Source organism: Capsella rubella, unplaced genomic scaffold (assembly GCF_000375325.1).
Source record: "Capsella rubella cultivar Monte Gargano unplaced genomic scaffold, Caprub1_0 scaffold_5, whole genome shotgun sequence".
Lineage (NCBI taxonomy): Eukaryota > Viridiplantae > Streptophyta > Magnoliopsida > Brassicales > Brassicaceae > Capsella > Capsella rubella.
Genome location: NW_006238919.1, coordinates 10,766,987 through 10,786,930, shown reverse-complemented (window position 1 = coordinate 10,786,930; position 19,944 = coordinate 10,766,987). Strand labels below are relative to the sequence as shown.

At 33.8% G+C, this 19,944-nt stretch overlaps 3 protein-coding genes and 1 non-coding gene across 7 annotated transcripts; 2 read left to right on the top strand and 2 right to left on the bottom strand.

The window, feature by feature from the left end:
- Positions 1-8,248: 8,248 nt before the first annotated feature.
- LOC17885580 (nucleolar complex protein 2 homolog) lies at positions 8,249-11,899 on the bottom strand. Its single transcript, XM_023782669.1, has 12 exons — positions 11,798-11,899; positions 11,478-11,607; positions 11,236-11,302; positions 10,954-11,062; positions 10,849-10,876; positions 10,667-10,761; positions 10,069-10,557; positions 9,488-9,790; positions 9,078-9,401; positions 8,766-8,972; positions 8,472-8,649; positions 8,249-8,377 (listed from the first exon to the last, which is right to left on the bottom strand). Exons 2-11 carry the CDS (start codon positions 11,584-11,586, stop codon positions 8,473-8,475), a joined length of 1,908 nt encoding a protein of 635 aa, XP_023638437.1. The 5' UTR covers positions 11,587-11,607; positions 11,798-11,899; the 3' UTR covers positions 8,249-8,377; position 8,472.
- A 3,192-nt stretch (positions 11,900-15,091) lies between these two features.
- Positions 15,092-16,445, top strand: LOC17887125 (expansin-A16). The gene is made up of 3 exons (XM_006291636.2): positions 15,092-15,306; positions 15,437-15,755; positions 15,885-16,445. Exons 1-3 carry the CDS (start codon positions 15,153-15,155, stop codon positions 16,192-16,194), a joined length of 783 nt encoding a protein of 260 aa, XP_006291698.1. The 5' UTR covers positions 15,092-15,152; the 3' UTR covers positions 16,195-16,445.
- A 565-nt stretch (positions 16,446-17,010) lies between these two features.
- Positions 17,011-19,175, top strand: LOC17887011 (DNA replication complex GINS protein PSF3). 4 transcript variants are annotated; one of them, XM_023782731.1, is made up of 8 exons: positions 17,016-17,123; positions 17,214-17,284; positions 17,529-17,626; positions 17,718-17,786; positions 17,879-17,979; positions 18,220-18,312; positions 18,598-18,737; positions 18,856-19,175. In XM_023782731.1, the coding sequence occupies exons 3-8, from the start codon at positions 17,582-17,584 to the stop codon at positions 18,963-18,965; spliced, it is 558 nt and encodes a 185-aa protein (XP_023638499.1). In that variant the 5' UTR covers positions 17,016-17,123; positions 17,214-17,284; positions 17,529-17,581; the 3' UTR covers positions 18,966-19,175. The 4 variants fall into 4 exon arrangements, with proteins under 4 accessions (XP_006291906.1, XP_023638499.1, XP_023638500.1 ...); XM_023782732.1 differs by lacking the exon at positions 17,214-17,284 and adding an exon at positions 17,347-17,406 and having other exon boundaries at positions 17,017-17,123; XM_006291844.2 differs by lacking the exon at positions 17,214-17,284 and having other exon boundaries at positions 17,011-17,123.
- Positions 19,176-19,412: 237 nt separating this feature from the next.
- Positions 19,413-19,607, bottom strand: LOC111830783. The gene has a single exon (XR_002834124.1). It is a non-coding gene; the product is annotated as a small nucleolar RNA snoR125 (small nucleolar RNA).
- Between the last annotated feature and the right edge of the window lie 337 nt (positions 19,608-19,944).

Genomic DNA, 19,944 nt, shown 5'->3' with positions numbered 1-19,944 from the left:
TTAATAAGAAACAAAACATGATTGTCTTATTAAAAGAATCAAAGTTAAAGAAAAAAAAAACGGGTACATAAGTCAGAAAAGAGGAAAAAGCTTGAGAGCAGAAAGAGAGATTTTAATGCATGAAAGCAAATCTAAACTCTCAGTGACCTTTGTTGCTCTGCAACTGCAACTGCAACTGTTTGTTTACTGCTTTCTCAGTCCAATTCATTATTCCACCATCAACAACAGTCTCTTATTCACTCTACAAACAAAATGACAAGAAAATATTAGAGGTCCAAACGAAAAAATAAAAGCATATCTTAACACAAAACAACCTAGATCTCTCCCAATCAAACAACACTAGGACTAAAGTAAAATTTGTTGACTATTCAAATTTTAAAAATTTACCACATAATATGTAACAAATGTTTCAGAGAGTTGTGATCATTTTCAGACATTGAAAAGCTTATAACATAACTAATCCGATTGTTGTAATACAATCTTGTCATTTACGAAAGTCATTATCGCTTAACAGTGGCTTTGAATATATATAATGCAAAAAAGGAGAGATGTATATCTAACAAAATCCAAATTAGTCAAGCACCAAATCTCGTTCTAATCATTGTGATTAGATGACAATCACCAATTAACACTAGTCCCAATTTCACACTATATATATAAATATTTTATGATTAACCATTACTGATTTTCATACGAGCATACCAAGTTTAATCTAGGTCACTAGAATAGCCTATGATTGGATGCAACTCATACAATAGTTGTCTCTTCATCTCCAAGCTAGCGATTCCTTTTTTTTCCCTTTTGTTATTTCTCGTATAGGATAACTAGCTAAAACATTACATAACATTTCCAGAGTAATTAATTCATCTTGTAAAATAATAAAAAAACCCATTCTTGTTCTTTCTGAAAATTATGCATTCGTAAAATTCACTTGTAAGGCAGAGTTAGAAATTAACTCTAAAATCTAGTTGATTAGCGAGAGAGTGTCCATGTTTCTTCGGACCGATCGAGGAGGGTTAAGAAAATTAACATGTGCATCTGCTTACGTTATACACCGCAGTTGAGGCCCAAAATCAAAGGCCCAAATCTACAAACTGTTTCTAATGTCCAATAATGGGAGTTGCATTGACAAATCGTTTTAACTTGAATCGACCAACCATTCTCGAAATTTCCAAATGTAACAAATCAAACTTTTTGTCCGTTAGTTACATCTTTTAACCATTCTTCAGAAAGAACAAATTGCGATATCACATTCACGACGGATGATGTTTACAACTCAACACACAATAGCGGATGACCTAACTTACTTACGGCAGAACCTCCCAAAATATTGTATTGATAGTAATCTTCAAATGTTGTAATTAAGCCCTAAAGTTGACGTTTTTTTTTTTTTTTCTAAAGTTGACGTTAGATCGATCCTTTGTTGACGTTAGATCGATCCTTTGTGCGACCATCGGATATAAAAGACGTTTTCAAACCTAACTGTAATTTGGGGTTATATATTGTCCTAATTTGATTTCCAAGTATTATTGAATATCCTAGCTCAATTGCTCCAAACGTATTTGCAAGTTCACTACTAAACTCAATTGTTTTGTATATTGATAAAAGAAAATAATCCATGACACGTATCAACCTCAGTTGCCTTCCAATATAACTCATGCGCATATGTTTTGACAAAACTAAAGAAAGCTAGCCTTGGTGTTGTTACATTTCAACATATCACATAGGGATTTTTGCCAATTGTGCCAGATACATATATATATACCAACAACACCAACATTTTTAGGAAGCAAGTTTGATCTATACATTATATACAAGAACCCTATGAAATCAAAACGAACAACTTCAAAACTTGTTTGGGCACATTTTTACTTGGTCTAGCTAGCAATCGAGTAGTCCATCAAGAAAATGATTTGTCTTTTGTTGTAGTTCCTACAGTATATACCAACTTCTGCTGGCAGATCTTAAATATTAGATAATATATATATCAGCGAATCTTTGCAGCAGAAAACAACTGCACAAGCCTCGTACACAACTCAACCACTTTATTGTATAATACTATTTGCTCTCACAATTATTATCCTTTTTCGTATATAAAACTACAATTTCACACACTTTTACGAGGGATATATCATTGGCACTACCTTAAGAAATGAGATCCATATTTCATAAATTCTCTTTTTTGGGAATCAGGTTCGAACATTATGTACAGATGTTGAGACATTCAACATCTCATAATGATACAAACCTGTCACATACATCACATCATCATCTACTACATTGGAGAAGCATGATCTGAAAGTAGAGATCTAATCACATATTTAAAAAAACACATGGACACGCAAAACAAGAACTAAGGGTGGGATTATACATGAAGATGAGTCCTTTGATTAACCAACGGATAAAGAGAAGAGACATAAACAGATGTAACCGAACATAAAACAACAGATATATCTATGCGCTTCCTCCAGACATTCCAAACCCTCTCCTATCATTATTATATAAGTAAGCAGTATATTTGCATTTATGAATCAGCTTTGATTCTTTTAGAGACAAATTAGTCATATATTCTTTGTCGGTAGTAAGATAGCCCTAAAACCATTTCGTTCACGATCTACACATTGTGCATAAACAGATATATAACAAATAAAAAGATTTGTCCAAAAAAAAAACAAATATACAGGAAGAAAGGCATAAGGGTTCAATTTATCAATTGGAAGCACCACATATACATATACCAGTAAGTATATCCACATCATTCATTATTGTTAATTAATTTAATCCACAAAAAATTGTTCATACGCTCACAAATATATATAAAATAAAAATATATATGCATACCTTGTGATATAAAGACATGTTGATATGTATATCCGATTTGAACGAAATAACCCTAGAGGAATAAGTCATTTAATTGCCGCTGCAGCATCATCAAGATTCTCAAACCAAATAATATAGGTTCTCCAAAGGAGAGAGAGCCCATACAAAGAATCTGATTTCTGAATCTTGAAGATGTTGCAATAGCAAACAACGACTGCAACTACTAACTTGAGAATCTGAACTCATCATATATATCACACTAACCCTAAAGACTAAAAGAGATCTGAAAGACGAGAAAAAAGGAAGAAGAAGGGAAGAGAGTATGATTTAGGGTGAAGAAAGTAGGAAAGGGTAAAGAGTTTAAATAGAAGAAAGAGAAAGAGATGGACGGTTGAGATTTTCTTGGCATTACATTACACATTACTAGAGAGAGAAATTAGGGAAACAGTTGCACATCGTAATCGAAGATACCAAATATACCAAAGCTCATTAACCCTGACTGTGGCCATAATTTAATTATAAAGGCAAATCTCAGTGATATACTTATAAAGAAAGAAAAAAGAGAGTAAAAAATTAATGGAGGAAGCAAATGTAAAAACAAAGAGAGATCAGAGAGATACTTTGCGTAGTCCACAAGCATTAAGTTTTGTAGATCGATGGACATTGACACATTTGACAGCTCCCTCCCTCCCTCTCTCTCTATCTCAATTAGGTCGTCACCATTTAGGGTTTAGGGTTTCCTCAGACGTTTCCTTTCTTTACCCTCTTTTATCTTTTATCTTTTATATTTTTCTGTCTTTCATATTAAATTATTGAGAGTTCGAAAAATTTTTTGTGGGTTTTCACATTTTCATGTTTATTGTTCCTTTTTTCGTTTTTCTAAAAAGTGATCATCTTTGCTAGTTTCTGGTCTCATCGACCGGCGCTTCTTTTTTTACCATAGCTCCAACTTATCTTAAGCCAATATCCAAAAAATAACACTAATTATTTTATTATTATATCAGTCATAGTAGATGGACAAAGACTAATCATCGGCTATCCTCCGTTAATTAGACGACAAAGTATATATATATATATACAGTATATATATATATATATATACTGTATATGCAATACTCATCAATAGTCATAATTTGTGTCGTATCATAACTATGTATTTATTTAAAAAAATCCTAATTAAAATACATTTTTATGTTTGCTTGTAATAGTTTCTTAAAATGTTTTTTTAGTTAATTCAACGAGTTCCTCTGTTATTATATGTTCTTCATCTGATGTCTCCTGTTATAGACAGTGACTTAAAAATCACTCTCACTCTAACACATAAAAAAGTTATGTGCATGTTTGACTTCATTTTTTATAAACATTTACCGACTTCGTTGGATCGTATGAGAATGAGATCCCTTGTAATTAGGCTTACTGTTGAGCTAAAAGCTTGCAAGGACCTATTATTTCGGCGTCACATTTGTGATCCGATCCTTCCTACGCAATTTATTGGTACTTGTTGTTTTAGGAGAATTGTGTTGCAAAAAGTTATAACTTATTTTTTTAAAGGACTACTGCAGAGACGCAGGTGCATTAATAAATTTTAGCTTTAAGTATTTAGTAATTTATCTAATCACTCAATAGTCGGTTAGAGACATGTTGGTCTACTAGTTAGTAACCAGACCTGTAGAAAATATTATTTACTATGTTTGTTAAATTATGATGTATATAATAAATAATATGATCAGGTATTGTTAGTCTAATCTATGTGAATAATATATGGTCATAGAAAAAAAGATTTAGCAATTTTAATTTTTACAAAATGGTTTGGACTTCCCACATGTACGGCATTATATGCTTGTGGTGGTCTGGAATATTAAGGGATTCTCTCCTGCAGGTTCAATTTCTCTAATGATGACATAATCCAAAACCAGGTATATAGTTGATTTGGGCCCCTATAAGCTAATTAATTTTAATTGAATATATACATAAGATTCCTCTGAGATATGGACTCCGTTCAGCTACTCAAAAGAATATAAATATAGCTATTACAATTGCATAACTCCAGCTTATTTCTTAGTATGCTACAAATCTTTTTATACTGTCAGAGAAATATGGGTGAGAGAAACGAGGATTGGTAAAGCACAAAACCCTAGTGATGTTGCCCACAAAATGAAAACTTTATAATATAGTAGTAGAGATTTATAAAAATGTAAGTGCGTGCGTTTAAATAAATTAGGAAGTACCAAGTTGAAGAATAGAAAGAGAGAAGAAAAAAAGAAGAGAAAGAGATATAGACACGAAGAAAGAGGAGGAGATGGGACATTGACGTGGCTGCATATGCCATATAGTACGGATACATGAGAAAGTGGAGCCAAAGGAGCCCTATCCTCCTCCTCGTACGGGACCCTTTTTATTTCTTTTTCATTTCTTTTTATTGTCACATCCATCTCTTCATGTCATTTTGTGTTCACCAATGTCTTCCTAGCTTTTGTTTTCTCTATTACTACTTCCACTATTACCCTATGGTCGAGTTACAACCGGTAGTACACTCTCCATGTTTTCTTCTTGTATTAACGTATAATAATGTTAGAAAAACTAGGAGTTCATCATTAGTTCATGTATATATTATTCAAAATTGGTGTCTAGTCTTTTTCTTTTTAGCAATAAGATCAAATATATCTATCGCACTTTAAAAAACAAACAGTCTTGTCTTTTTCTTTTATTTTTCTAGCAGCAAGTCTTATATAGTTGTCATTACGTGTTAATTAATCTCACATATCCATAGTAGCATAGTAGTTAATTTATTAATCTTAAGATGTAAAGTGATGGGAGCCTAGATATATATATATAAATATCATATGCGATGACAACAAAAAGAGAAAAAGCTTAGGATAACATACATAACCAACCCTAAGTAATCAATTTCTTTTGTGAATTGGCTTTGCCCATTATTATTATTTTTAAAGTAGAGTTTTGTTATATATTGTTGCTGAAAAATAATTTAGAGATGATCAGCCCTTTAAAAGAAAAAAGAAAAATATAGAGACAAATATGTTTACAGTTTCAGTTTGTATAGAAGTACAGACGTTTAACTTATGGATTTGATCTAAACTCGTCACTACAAACACGAAGTGAATCACGAGCCTCATGACACAATAAATGTTTTCAAACCAATCCGAAAGAGAAAAATAAATAAATCCATTGGTTGTCGAAATTATAAAACTTGTAAGAGGTTGTGGACTTGTGGTACTTCGTAATTCGTAGGTGTGTGTATTATAGATAGCCCTTAAATTTCGCTGACAATTTTATTTACGCAAGGAAAAAAAAAAGAAAAGAGAAAGTGAGAGTAATAATTAGACTTTAATTATTACTCTGAAACTATAAATAAAAATAGAGAGTCTATTCTTCATTAGCTTACTTCATTTGGAAAACCCTTTTGGGCACTCTCAGCCTCTTCCTCTGTCTCCTCGTATACCTATTTCTCCCCTCCTCTCCAACTCCTTCTCTGCAAAACCTATTAATTACATCATTATATGACATATTATTACGTACGTCCATCATAGCTCTTCATTTTTTCTTTTACTTCTCTTGCACAACTACAATACCACCATCTTCCTTTAACAGCAGAAGTTAAACTACTAAGATTGTGTGCTTGTTTTCAAAAGTATAAACATGACATGCTTACTTAATTAGATCATCGCTATCCATATTTTTCATACATCGATGCTTTTTTGATTTTAGATAATAGATGTAATTAGTCCATATATTCATCTCCAACCTTTGCTAGAGTTCTTTTTTCATTTTTTCTTCTTCTTGAATGTGCTGTTATTTTGACGAAATGATAATCTTAAAATTCTTATGTAAATTTTTTGAGGACCTATTACCTAGCTATGGGTTCATTAAAGTGGATCCTCGTTATTGTTTTGTAAAAAAAAAAACTAGAAATCATAGTTCATAGTTGCCTTAGATATTGTTAATTAATCAATTAGGAGATAAATACATCTACAATCTTAAAGTGTTTTCTCTCTCTTTGATTTAGAAAGTTCTAAACATTCATGATGTTTTAACCAACTCAGTGATGTTTTAATAATTTTTCTCAATTTGATTTTATCAATCTCGTTAAGAAGATTTTATATTTGCAAGATCTTCCTATATTGATCATTGAGTGTTACTGATTTAGTGCTGAGTGTTAATTATACGTTTAACGATTTTAGTTTAGTAATCCACTATATGATGGTGATTAACACAATTATAGACACGTCTCTGATCTTTTCACCAATTCACTATTTGATGAACAACATGATCATAAAATTGTGTTTATACTTCCACTGGTACATGTACCATTAACATCTGTATATACGTCGACCAAAAAAAAAACATTTTCATGTACATGACCAAGTAAAATAAGTATACGTACATGTTATTTTAGGAAAATATATATTGACGTAGAGTATTGAGATTTTTATGATTGCGCTAATGTAGTCTACAAGACGCGACTATTCCTCCCATTGGTTCTTCTTCTTACCAATTTGATTAAAACATTGAACTGTATCAGCAAAATACAAGAACAAGAGTTCAGAAATTAAAAATAATAATAATAATAATAATAATAATAATAATCTTAGACCATCCTTAATGATAGTATTTTAGGGTGTTTTTAACTTAAATACATATTTAAACTAAGTAAATAATGCGTTTTATTACTAAGAAAATCTCTTAATTAAGAGACAAAAGTAACATATTTTAAGTGTTCTTAGTTTTTCTTTGACCAAAAAAAAAGTGTTCTTAGTTTTCTTAATACAAAATTAATGCTAAAAGTCAATAATAAGAAACTACCGATAATATTGCTCTATCTCTACTGCGTTGTAGATGGAAAACCCATCAGTGCTTTAAATTTTGTAGAAGAATCTCGTCAGACTCTCAAAGTTGCATCTCATAATTAATTAATTAACTTCTTATACAAAAAAATATTAGAATCATCGATGTGACAAGTTTGATGGGTAACAAATTAAGTCGGTCAAAAATTTAGTGTTTCATGGACCGAAATGATAAGCCCAAATAATAAAGGCCAACTAGGAAACTGGAACACTACTAGCCTTAGGAGGGAAGGGATCTCAGTTTCTATATCTTGTGAGCAAACTTGTTCGTTTCCTTGTATTCCAAGCTCTACAGTTTTGGATCTCGAATTCCTTCTTTCTCCGCTTCTTGAGTAGCTCAGACCTTGAATTATCGCGCATTTAACCAGGAGAAGCTGAATAAAATACAGTTCACTGAATCAAGATGCAGCTCAGGATGAAATTTTCTCCAATCCCTCGAATTAGGAAACTATGGCTTCCATATGCTGTGCTTCTTATTTGTATGAGCACTATTTGTTCGTTTATTCGTTAATCAAATTCAAAACACCGGACATGAAATGGTTTTTTTTTTACGTTTGGAATTTAAGTGTAGGGAAGTCCAAACCAATATGAAATCCAATAATGGTCTCACATATATTTTTTGTAATTCATGAAACCCAAAAATGTTGTACAAAATTCGAGGTAGTTTCAAGGGAATCTGCGTTGAAGCAATTTAACTACAGCAAAAACAAAGACAAGAATCCATCAATTGTCTGAGAAAACGAGCAAGTGTTGCAAAATCACGTGATCCATTAGTTTTCCCACACTTACCTCACTTCTTCTTTTTCGTTCCACGGGCTTTATCTATGATGCTTTGATAGTATTGTGTGTAAGGAGCTTTAGCATTTTGCTTTTCAAGCTGCATAAACATGTCTGCAGATTGTTGATCGTTTGGAGAGAAAGTAGCATCATCTCTCTTCCTTTGCACAAACTCAATGTTCGACTCTACCTGATAAAGATAAAAGCCATTCTCAAATCAAAACAACCATCATTCCAAGCCAAGATTCTTGATATTCCACAGATAGTAAATGGGTTGGTTTGGTTGCTTTAATCTTAAAGAATTACCTGCTCGATAAAGCGTTTCACCACTCGCTTCAACCCTTCCATATTGCTTCTCTCGTAAAAATACTTCAGCCTCATGATGGGAATAGTAGCAAGTTCTGGAAACGATATGTGGAAGCTCCATTGAGCAAAGTGAACAGCAAGCACTTCAATCACAGAAAAGATACACTGTTCTTGGAAATTTTGGGACTTTAACCAATTCTTGGGTAGCTGCAAAACAGAGAATCTATTAGCTTTCCCAGGGTTTATATATATTGAAATCTACTTTGTAAAGAACTTTCTACTCCAGAGCCTTTATGGTGCTACATTTCTAACCTTTACTGTTGAGACAGCTTGAAGCTCCTGTTCTTGCTTTTCACCATCATTTGTGGTTTTATATTCCAACATATCCAATACCAATGATGCAATGGGAATGAATATACCGCTTGTCCGAGAGAGTTGATTGAGCCATTGGATACATTTAACCCTTAGGAGCAGGTACCGTGGTCCAATAATTAGTTGAGCAACTCCATTTATAACCTGAACTATAGTATAAACCAGGGGCTTGAGATCACAATCCTGAACGTTGGCGGCAATAAAATTTACCCAGAGATCAACACAGTTTGTGTACTGCCCACTGTGTATCTTCTCGACAGCTTCCTGCTTACAATAATTGAAGGAGGCTAAGAAGACAAATAAGAAAACTTTAAGTAGAAGAAAAAAGCATGTAAATACTAAGGAAGCACCTTATTCTTTGTAGTGAGAGCCATCTTCAATAACTTGGCAAGTTGTGTGATAGAGACAGAGGCCTTGGTATAAGACTTCTGCACATCTTGAGAGCACAGCTCAACAAGAGAATCTCTTAGAAACAGCAGACGTTGTTCTGAATTTGCCTTTGGTATATCGCAGTCATGTAGAAAGGCTTTGTACATGTTGATTAAGCAGGTATCAAAGCATTCCGAGTTGAAAACCATACTGATGTCTTTCAAGGTCAGAAAAGCCTGCTGCGATAGAGTATCTTCACCGGTTACCCACAGGTGAATAGATATCTGCACCAATTTACACAGTTAAACATGACTTTCAAGAAAACAAATCTACATCATATATAACAATGAGAAAAATGCAATTAAGAAAGTATCTAAATAATTTACTAAAGCATACTATTACGATGTAAAAAAAAACAAGAATTGTCAATGCATCTCACTAAATGCTAGTAGTCTAACGCCGAAAAGGTTAGACAAACTTACCAGCTAATTAGTCTAGTCCAGTATATGGAAATTATCCTATATGATAAACACAGAGATATGTATATATAGATACAGCTTACCTTGATCAATTTTTTCAGAAGATCTGGAAATGCAGCAAAAAACACGATTGAAACTCTAAGTTGGGTAACACCAAAAATTATCATCTCCGAATCTGCTGCGTGCTTAACAAGATACATGGTACTTCTTAAGAAAGATTTGACCAGTGGTTTTAAACTATCCCATTTTGGGTTGTTCTTCAACTTCAAAATCTTCTCCTTGTTACTGGAGTCTGATAATCCCAGAATATTCCTGAAAGTGTGATCAGCTTTTTGGAGCACAAAAATCATGACCTTGGCATATGTTTCATTGTCTTCTATGTCATAGCATATATCAGGACTAGCAATTCCGGATGGTTCGTGCCCATAATGACATGCAGCTCGATACCAATTTAACAACCTAACTAATGCTTGAACAGACTGCTCCTCATCAACTAGGTCACAGCAAGTGCCTAAAACAGATCCTGAGAGTACTTTGCGCTTCGATTTATCTGAGTCAGCTTCGTCTACCAACTGCATGGGACGATAAGAAAGCCTCACAATTACTTTGCCGTATAACAATGGTAAACATGCTAACAAACGTACCATTTATCATAAGTTTAAGAATGCAAGTATCTGTTACCTTTTCATTCAATTTCGCTAGCTTTCTCCTCTGTTTTTTAAGTTCTGACAGACTCGCTTTGCTCTGCATCGACATCTTACTATCACTGATTTCACCTGTAAATTTTATCTATTGAGTCAAACAGTAAAGGAAAGAATTGAAGGAACTATCATAAAATCAAATAAATGAGGTAAAGCAATTACCTTCTGCTCCCTTTACAGCGGCAGGGTCCTGAACATAAGGTAATACTGTGAATACTTGCTATCTGAATCACAGAGAAAAATATCACTAAAAACTAAGAGTAATACCTCATCCAGATATCCATCACTATCAGAATCACCATCGTGGTGAACTTCATCATCATCCTTTCCGAATACATCATCTATGGATATATCCTGAGGATCTTCTTCAGGGAATCTGAAAACATATACGCAAAACCAAAATCACCCAGTGCATGCATTACTAATATCTTCACCCATCAATCATTAAAGAAAACTGATGAACGAAAAGGTATGATTGTAACATATGCAAGAGACTCGAACAGATAACTGAACAGCTGTTTGAGTAGCAGAAGTGTACAAAAACCAGACCTCTTCTTAGGTTTCTGCTCAACCTTCTTCTCCTCCTTTTCATCTCCCACATCGCGACGCCCATTCTCTAAACCACAGAAAGTTAATAACATTGGTTATAAAACAATCAGAGATAATTAGATACAAAGTACAATAAAAATCAAAGCTTTCAAGACTATAACCACGACATTAAGAAGACTTCAGCAGACTCCTATGTAGAATTGACTACAGAAAAGAAGTGGAATCGAAGAATAAGAACTCACTCTTTGCAAATTTCTTTTTGAAGAAAGGCTTCAGCTTCCTGTTTCGTTTATCAACAGACTGGAGATTTTTCTTGGCAAATTTCCTAGCTTTCTTCCCCAACTTACCCATTTGACTGCTCCGCTACTGCGACTGCAAAAGGGTATCTACGTATCAGCTTGATGCACCAACTAACTAATTGATCACTGGGTCTATGAATTCGAATTCTCAAATCCAAAAATTTGACGACTATATCCCAATTAAACAACTAGAGGGTTTAACCAACTACGAGCTACTCTGAAATCCAAATTAAGCTAATAGAAGTAAAAGAAGAAAAACTAACCTTTTAGAACCGAAAGCAAGAGGAATTTGAGAAGAAGGAACTGAGACTGAGAACGCGGCGGTGAACGATGAAGAAGAAACAAAGTCAAGCAGGGTTTAGCCGTTTAGGGCTTTTTTGGTTTTGTTTTCTTAACAAAGGGTTTTAGCCAAGTGGGTGGGTTGTCTTCACGGTTTCAATACCGATCCGACTATCCGGGTCAACCCGTGTCTTGTATTAAACAAATTTGGTTGCTACTGCTAATCATTCTGGATGGATTTACACTATTTAATTACTTGTAAAATAGAATTAATATATAAATGCTTTTATATATAGTGTTACATTCGTAAGTAAAATTAACCAAAAAATATATATATGAAGCAAAAAATATACATTATATATATATTAAATATATAGCACACACATTATTTTTACGTATTTTTTTATTTTTAATTAATATATAAAATAATTGTTGTCAAATTCAAGCTGCAACTGCAAACCATATAATGAAATTCGTGTGACTATGGCCAGATTTTAAATTTTAGTTATGCCAGAAGATAAGTAGGCCACAAAATATATCACACTAGTCTCTGGAGTACCTACCACATAGGCACAAACTATATCTTGAACTCGATCTTGTCTTTATTGACACCTTCGACTCAATCTTTGATCAAACTTATATATCTGTCTTTTTTAGAATATACGACAAACAAAATTTTACCCAGGTTTACATTTTCTATATATCATGCATCTCATCTGTTGTATACCAGATCAAGCGTATATATATTTTGGTTATGTTTATTTTATATATATAAACCAAAAAATTCATTTAAACACAAACATATATGGATTCATCATGTTTAGGCTAAAACAGATATTCCTTTATATGATTTCATGTATTGCTTGGTTTGGAGTTCACAATTAGCAATCTATACTTACTTGTATTGGAAGCCTAAGTAATTAATTACCGAGCAAGTACATGCTTGTGGTAATTGACATTATTTCATGATTTCAACATATTTTATCATCGTTAGTTACGTTAAGCACACGCATCATGCATTTCCTCTCAAAACAATATATGAAAGATTCTTACGTACGTTTCTCAAAAGTCGAAACAACATGTATATGTTTAATGTAAATCATAGGTTCCTTTATAAATCATTTTAGGATCAGAATAACAAACTTTATTTAACTTGGATTAACAACCAAATTCTACTACCATGTCACAGTATAACTCAAAATGATAAGTTGATAAAAAAAAATTAAAAAAATGATCAGTTGATATCAAGTGAATTGACTAATGTCTACCATATAATTTATTTTATGCTCATGACTCTTACATTATATAAATGAGATTCGAAAAGGGGATTTGAATCGGCAATATATATCAATCGTATTCGCTCCGTTTGAATGAATTGAAATGAATCGACATTTTCAAGATGTAATATGGCGGCTTCATATAACGAACTTATCAGGTTTGGATCCTTATTATAAGTTGTATCTCATTTGCGAGACGCTCAAATACGGGTATCGTACGCCGTACATGCCCTGGTCCAATTCGGATCACAGATTCACAGTGTGTCAGAAAATGTTTTCGTAGTAGAATATGTTGTTTGTTCAAGTACTTCAACATACACTTTTGACATTAATGTGCAATGTAACTCCCAGTTCCATATAGACTACTGTGACAGCATTTAATAAACACGGACTTGCACTGCATTATAATGTTTTAGCTCATATCATACTAAGTTAGTTGGAGATGAAAAATTGAGAATTGGCATCAAATATTATTCACAACAAAAGAGAAGTGAAGAAATTGTTTTGTATAAAGAAGGAAATAAATGAAAAGACGAGAAATCGTCGGGAGAGATCATAGAGAGGTAGATAATAAATTCACATGCAAGTGGATACGTATGCGTTCATGTGCATTTGAAACAAAAAAAAATCATACACGTCACTAATTACACGTACACACTATTTTATAGAAATTTTGATATCAAGTTTGAACTAACACAAATACTATGACTTATGAGTTTCACATTATCATATCTACCCGAAAAAAGAAACAAAATCTAACCACGAGAAGTTATAAAACTTTGATTAATTAACATAACACGTATGTATATGTATATGTTATTTTGTTTTTTTGGTTTGCTGTGTGGATGAAGTGGCAGATATAGAAGATCTGGTTGGCGCATAGATATGCCTTGTCATCACCAAATGTCCTTAATGCTATTCCACCGTCACCGCCCCTAACTGTTTTCCTCTTTTTTAATTTCCATCTCATGCAGCTTCACTTCTATTTTCTCACATTTTCTTCTGTTTTAAATTAAAATTATGATGAAAACTATCCCAATGAATTGAGTATAAACAGTTTCATAATCATTTTATATTTGGTCTATATTTTCCAAATTTAGATTATATGATTTCTAGTATTTTTTACATACTTCATAGTTTAGTTCGCATTTCTAATGATGAAGGACATTGTAATGAAATGATTTAGATGTATCACTAAAGTAAAATTTGTATTAAAAATATAAATAACTCGATTTTTATATAAGTTATAACATCATGCATGACACAGAGTTGGCTATGTAGACGTACTGCGTACGGCGTATAGTACCTAAAGTATCAATGTATTAATTTGTAAAGTGTCGAAAATACAAACTCTTTTGTAATTTACAACTTTGCAAAGTTTATACATATGCATATGTTTTTCGTAGAACTATGAAATTAATTTATGAACACCTAAAAAAAATAGGAAGAGTCAACAACATGTAATATGATGTAATGAACTCAAATGTTTTCTCTACATATTACGGTTGTTTCACTATCTCATTAGTCCATTATTCTTGTAACATGTTAATTCATCATTGTTGCTTCAAAAAACGAACTAAGTATTTGTTGGTTTAATTTGTATTGTATATGAATGGTTTTTTATTGATAGATCACATTAATTTGCAATATTTATCAGACTTGGTTGGAAACTTGGCATTTATCTACACATATCATATTGAACTTTGTCTCACTCTCACGTTACATTATTAACAGATTCCTGAACAAATCGGATAAAAGACTCTGCAGTGATCTTTTCTTATTGCAATACTAAAGAGATTACAATTACAGAACGGTTACAAACCTATATTTTCACCATCTATTTTGTATTTTCTATAATTTTTTGTCTAGAAAACACTAATTTCAGCCAACTCTATTTCTTTTTCGCTTATCAGCCAACTCTATCTCTCTCTAACTTTAGAGTTTCTCTCCACCAATATAAATAGCGGTCTTCACAAGTGTAATTTACACCATCCCCAAGTTCCTCCCTTAGCCTTCTTTCTAGTTTAACAATCTTCTTACTCTCTCTCCATTTCAATCCACAATGGCAATCACTTCATTGATTCTCTTAACCATAATCCCTCTCTTTCTCCTCTTAAGCCTCACCCACGCCGGAATCCCTGGCGTTTACTCTGGCAGCTCTTGGCTAACCGCTCACGCCACTTTCTACGGCGGCAATGACGCTTCCGGAACCATGGGTTAGTCTCCACTCTCCTTAACACATACATTTCAAAAACCATCCTTGATCAAAATCATTCATTATACTAGCTCTTTGAAAAACAGAGTACTCTGTTTTCTCTTTTTAACTCAGTTTTGTGTTATATATAGGTGGCGCTTGCGGATACGGGGATTTATACAGCCAAGGGTACGGAACAAACACGGCAGCGCTAAGCACAGCGTTGTTCAACAGTGGCCAAAGCTGCGGGGCATGCTTTGAAGTTAAATGTGTCAATGATCCCAAATGGTGTCACCCGGGTAGTCCTTCCGTCTTCGTAACCGCAACCAACTTTTGCCCTCCAAACTTAGCCCAACCTAGCGACAATGGCGGCTGGTGCAACCCGCCACGTGCTCACTTCGACCTTGCAATGCCCGTTTTTCTCAAGATCGCTCAGTATCGCGCCGGCATTGTCCCCATCTCTTACCGCAGGTATACTCACAAATCCTACTATATAGGTTAACTTAGTTTTATACCATCGTTGTAAAGTACAATTCGAGTAATGGTTCGTGTGTTTTTATACAATGAACAAAAAAGCTAAGCTTGAGTTTTGTTGTATAGGGTGGCATGTAAGAAGAGTGGAGGGATAAGGTTCACGATCAACGGCCACCGTTACTTCAACTTGGTACTGATCACGAACGTGGCGGGAGCAGGAGACATCGTGAAGGCGAGCGTGAAAAGTTCAAAGAGTGGTTGGATGGGTTTGACTAGGAACTGGGGACAGAACTGGCAGTCAAATGCCGTTCTTGTTGGTCAGTCACTTTCTTTCCGTGTCACATCCAGTGACCGCAGAACCTCTACTTCATGGAACATCGTTCCTTCGAACTGGCAGTTTGGACAAACCTTTGTCGGAAAGAATTTCAGAGTCTAAAGTGAATCGATGAAATCAATACATACGAAGTGGTAGAAACAAATTAAGAAACCTCACTTTCAGATTTCGAACATCTTTGTATTTTCTGTTAATGTTTTTTTTTTAATATACTGTGATTTGGAATGTAATTGGGAGTTATAAGGTGGTGTGGTGTGGTAATAGGGGAGTGTGATTAAACGAGAAGCTGAAGTGGCTGTTGCAAAAATTGTAAACAGCCCGCAGCTCTTAATTTACATGGTTTGCTTGTAATGTGTGAATTTTCATCATATAATTTACCATTTACTTACACTAAGCTTCTTCTGTTTAGTATTATTATTTTTTTTTTTTTTCAAGTATAAAAAATCTGGCTAAAATATTGTAATCTGTAAAAACCAGTAAACTACATATCTTTGACAAGTAAGTTAATATGTTGGCTCTACAATGTTATAACTTATAAGTATTAACATACACATTAGATATTCAAAAATAATTGTTGACATATAAAATAAGTTCTAACATTCACCGAAAACTCTATCCATTGGAATCGAGTTTACTAAAATACCGAAATATTATCTAATTCGAATACATTTTTCACCAATTAATTAACTATCGTTTTTATATATTAATCGTAGTTATATACATAACAATTAAAGTATTACTTAAAAGTGAGAATATTGAAAAGTGATATAATTTATTTTGAAAAACACGAAATGAAAATTGGATTATATCCGCACCAAAAATATATTTTAGGATGTAGAGTATTTTTTTGTTTCCCACCAATTTATTTTACTTGATTTTAAAAATTTGTCGACCCACCGTTCCAAATCCAATAAATAAAATTCGACCCGGTGGAGCGAGGGATAAAGCTTCAACGCTGGTATAGAGTTCTTCCTTAATCAAAGTTCTCTCCAACGCGAGCCTTTTCGATTTTACTCCCATTCCTCTCTTGTGTAAGTTTTTCGTTTTTGTTTTTTTCCCTTTCTTCTACAAGGTTTGTTTCGATTTCGATAGACCTAATTCGTTTCCCCTTTATACCGTAGAAACTTTTAATTTTTCTTATCTAGCTTCGTAGTCCGAATCGAATTGTTCCGTGGAATCGATATCTGTGATGGTAGGAACCCTTGTCTCCCTCAGAACCTGGATTTACTTTTTAAGTGTTGCTTGATTTTGTAGATTCAGCGGCCATTTTGTGTTCGCCATAGAAGAGGTTTTTAGGCATTTGGATTTCCACTTGTACTATTTCTAAAACTCTGTGGATGCTGACTGACTTGTTTTGTAGAGTGTGACAATGACATTCTATTAAGAGAGTTTGGTTTCTAAGTGTGTCTTCTGGTCTGCTTTTGTAACTCCCGCAGACCGCCGTGAACCCAATCCCAAGGGTATTGTAGTGTGGAACCAGCCTTTGAGAATGGCAAAGTACTATGACATTGACGACATACTTGTAGAAGAAGAGGTCACCTTTCTTATCCAATAGATTTAGTTTTTCTTCGGTCTCTCTTATCAAATTAGAAAGCTGATCTCTTTAGTTTACCACCTTGTTGCAGTTTGTACCGGTTTTATTCCATAAAACAGCAAATGGAGTCACTATTGATCCAAGTGCAGAAACAAACTGTGTCAGTATTCTCATTGCTGGTGCAATGTTTTTTCATATCTGCCTTTCTGATATGATTTTTTTACTAGTACTATTTTCTTTGCGTTGTTTCAGGCTGAACAAGGCGCCAAAGTGGAAGTTCCGTTCTGGCTTGCTCATGAGTTGCATATGAGGCAAGCTGTCTCCATAAACCTTCCTGCCTGTTTTGACCAGAAGTAAGCATTTTCTATAGCTTAACTGTCATGTTAGGATTGTGTAATTTCAAGAATAGATTGTGTTGTTTTCAAATTTTTTACTAAGCTTGTCAATTTGATTCTCTTTCTTTTCCTTCTTTTCTTAGTTCTTCTTCTGGCTCCATGAATTGCTTAACATTTCAGACAGCCTCCTCATCTAAGCAATTTGTTTCTTCCGCCCTGTTTGTAATCTTCTTAATGGCTTTATATGTTTTTATGCAGGACGAGACTTGAAGTTCAGGCTGATGCAGCATACGTTGATCTTAGATCACGGTGTTCATACTTTTATGAATTCGGATGCAAGTTAGAGCCACTGTGAGTTCCTTTAAGACTCTGTCCCCTTGCCTCCCCCTCATTTTGATGTCGTCCTATCTCTTGGTTTCAAGAAAAAAATTTGTGTGCCAATTTATTTGCTGATCCTTGAGAAAGATAGGTAGGTACTTTAGCAAGATTTCACTGTGAAATCAGCATGAATACATCAAGCAAGTTGTCTAATATGTGAAGCAGATGAAAACCAGATTGTAACAGTTTGTGTACTAAAGTAGATGCTTGTTCAAATCTTTCTTGTGGTAATAATACTGATTTTATTGGTCGAAACAGGGTTACAGATAGAACACTTGGAATCTTGCTATCGACTGCATTTAAGATCAGATACAAAGAGGCCCTGACAAAAGTATACACAGCAGCTCATATAACAGCTTCAAAGTACTTGTCGTTTTTAACAAAGGAAGAAACGAACTGTAAGCCTTGTTTTCAACTCCATGGTATTGAATTTAGTGTTAACCATCTCAAACTAAAGCTTGTACCAAAAATTATTAATGCACTGTTTTTTCTTTTGTATCTATGAACTTTTGAAAGTGTACGAAGCAGCTCACTTGTCGATGACAGCCTTCAGGAAGTGGAGAGCAGGAGGACCTAGATTAGAGAGAGCTTTAATACTCGGAAGAAAACGCAAGGATTCTAATTGAAGCTCCCAAAAACTCTTTATTGACAACATATATTTGCTTATTAGTAGTTATCATGGTTGAATCAAATTGCAAATCTTTTTGTAGCCATATTGAATGATTCATACTAAACTCAGTTTGTGCTCTTCAGTTGACTCAACATTTACAGTTATGCTTTGTACCTATGCCATATGATCATGTTCCTCTCAAAATTGATCTGTTATGTATTTGTTATCTGATGTTTTTAATCAAATCTTGAAAGGGCTAACAATGATCTCATCTGTTATTTTTGGTGGATTCTGAATGCTGCTATTACATGTTATTTTTGTTGTTCCATTAAACCAAACATTTTGAACTTCAATTCATTCAACTTGTTTAAAGTTCTTCAGTCTACTCAACATTAACAGAATTACTGTTAGAAGGCCAAATCTAACTCAACAATTAAAGCCAAACGAAAGTATATAGTAAAAGGGGGCTCATATCAAGTGTAAAGATTGGAAGGACCGTCATCGAGGGTAAGGGATGAATCAAAAAGAACCCTTAAATCAAAAAAGGGAAAAAATAAACATTTCTCCATCGATTTCGATTTGGGTTTTTTTGTTCTCCATCCCATGAGAGTTTTGTTCACACTCCCCTCTCAAGCCTCTCTCTTTTTAATCATCGCCCACAAACATTTTAAATTTCATCGAATTCGTATTCCAAAAAAATCAGATCCACTTTCCTGGAAAGCACAGAAGAAAATCAAAAGAAAAATTAAATTTAATCAGAACAACGATGAAGAAGATGACGACGGTGACTTAATATCGTATAAATATAAGATGGGTTTAGGGTTTTAATGTCCGTTTTATTATAAGCCCACTCTTGATGGGCTTTTATCCGGGCTATCATCAAGCACGATTAAAGATTTGTCTGTAAGATCCGGTTTATCTCTATACGGGTTTTAGACTAATCCGAATTCTGGACAAGGATATTTCATCATCCAAACACAAAGCTTCTCTTCTGA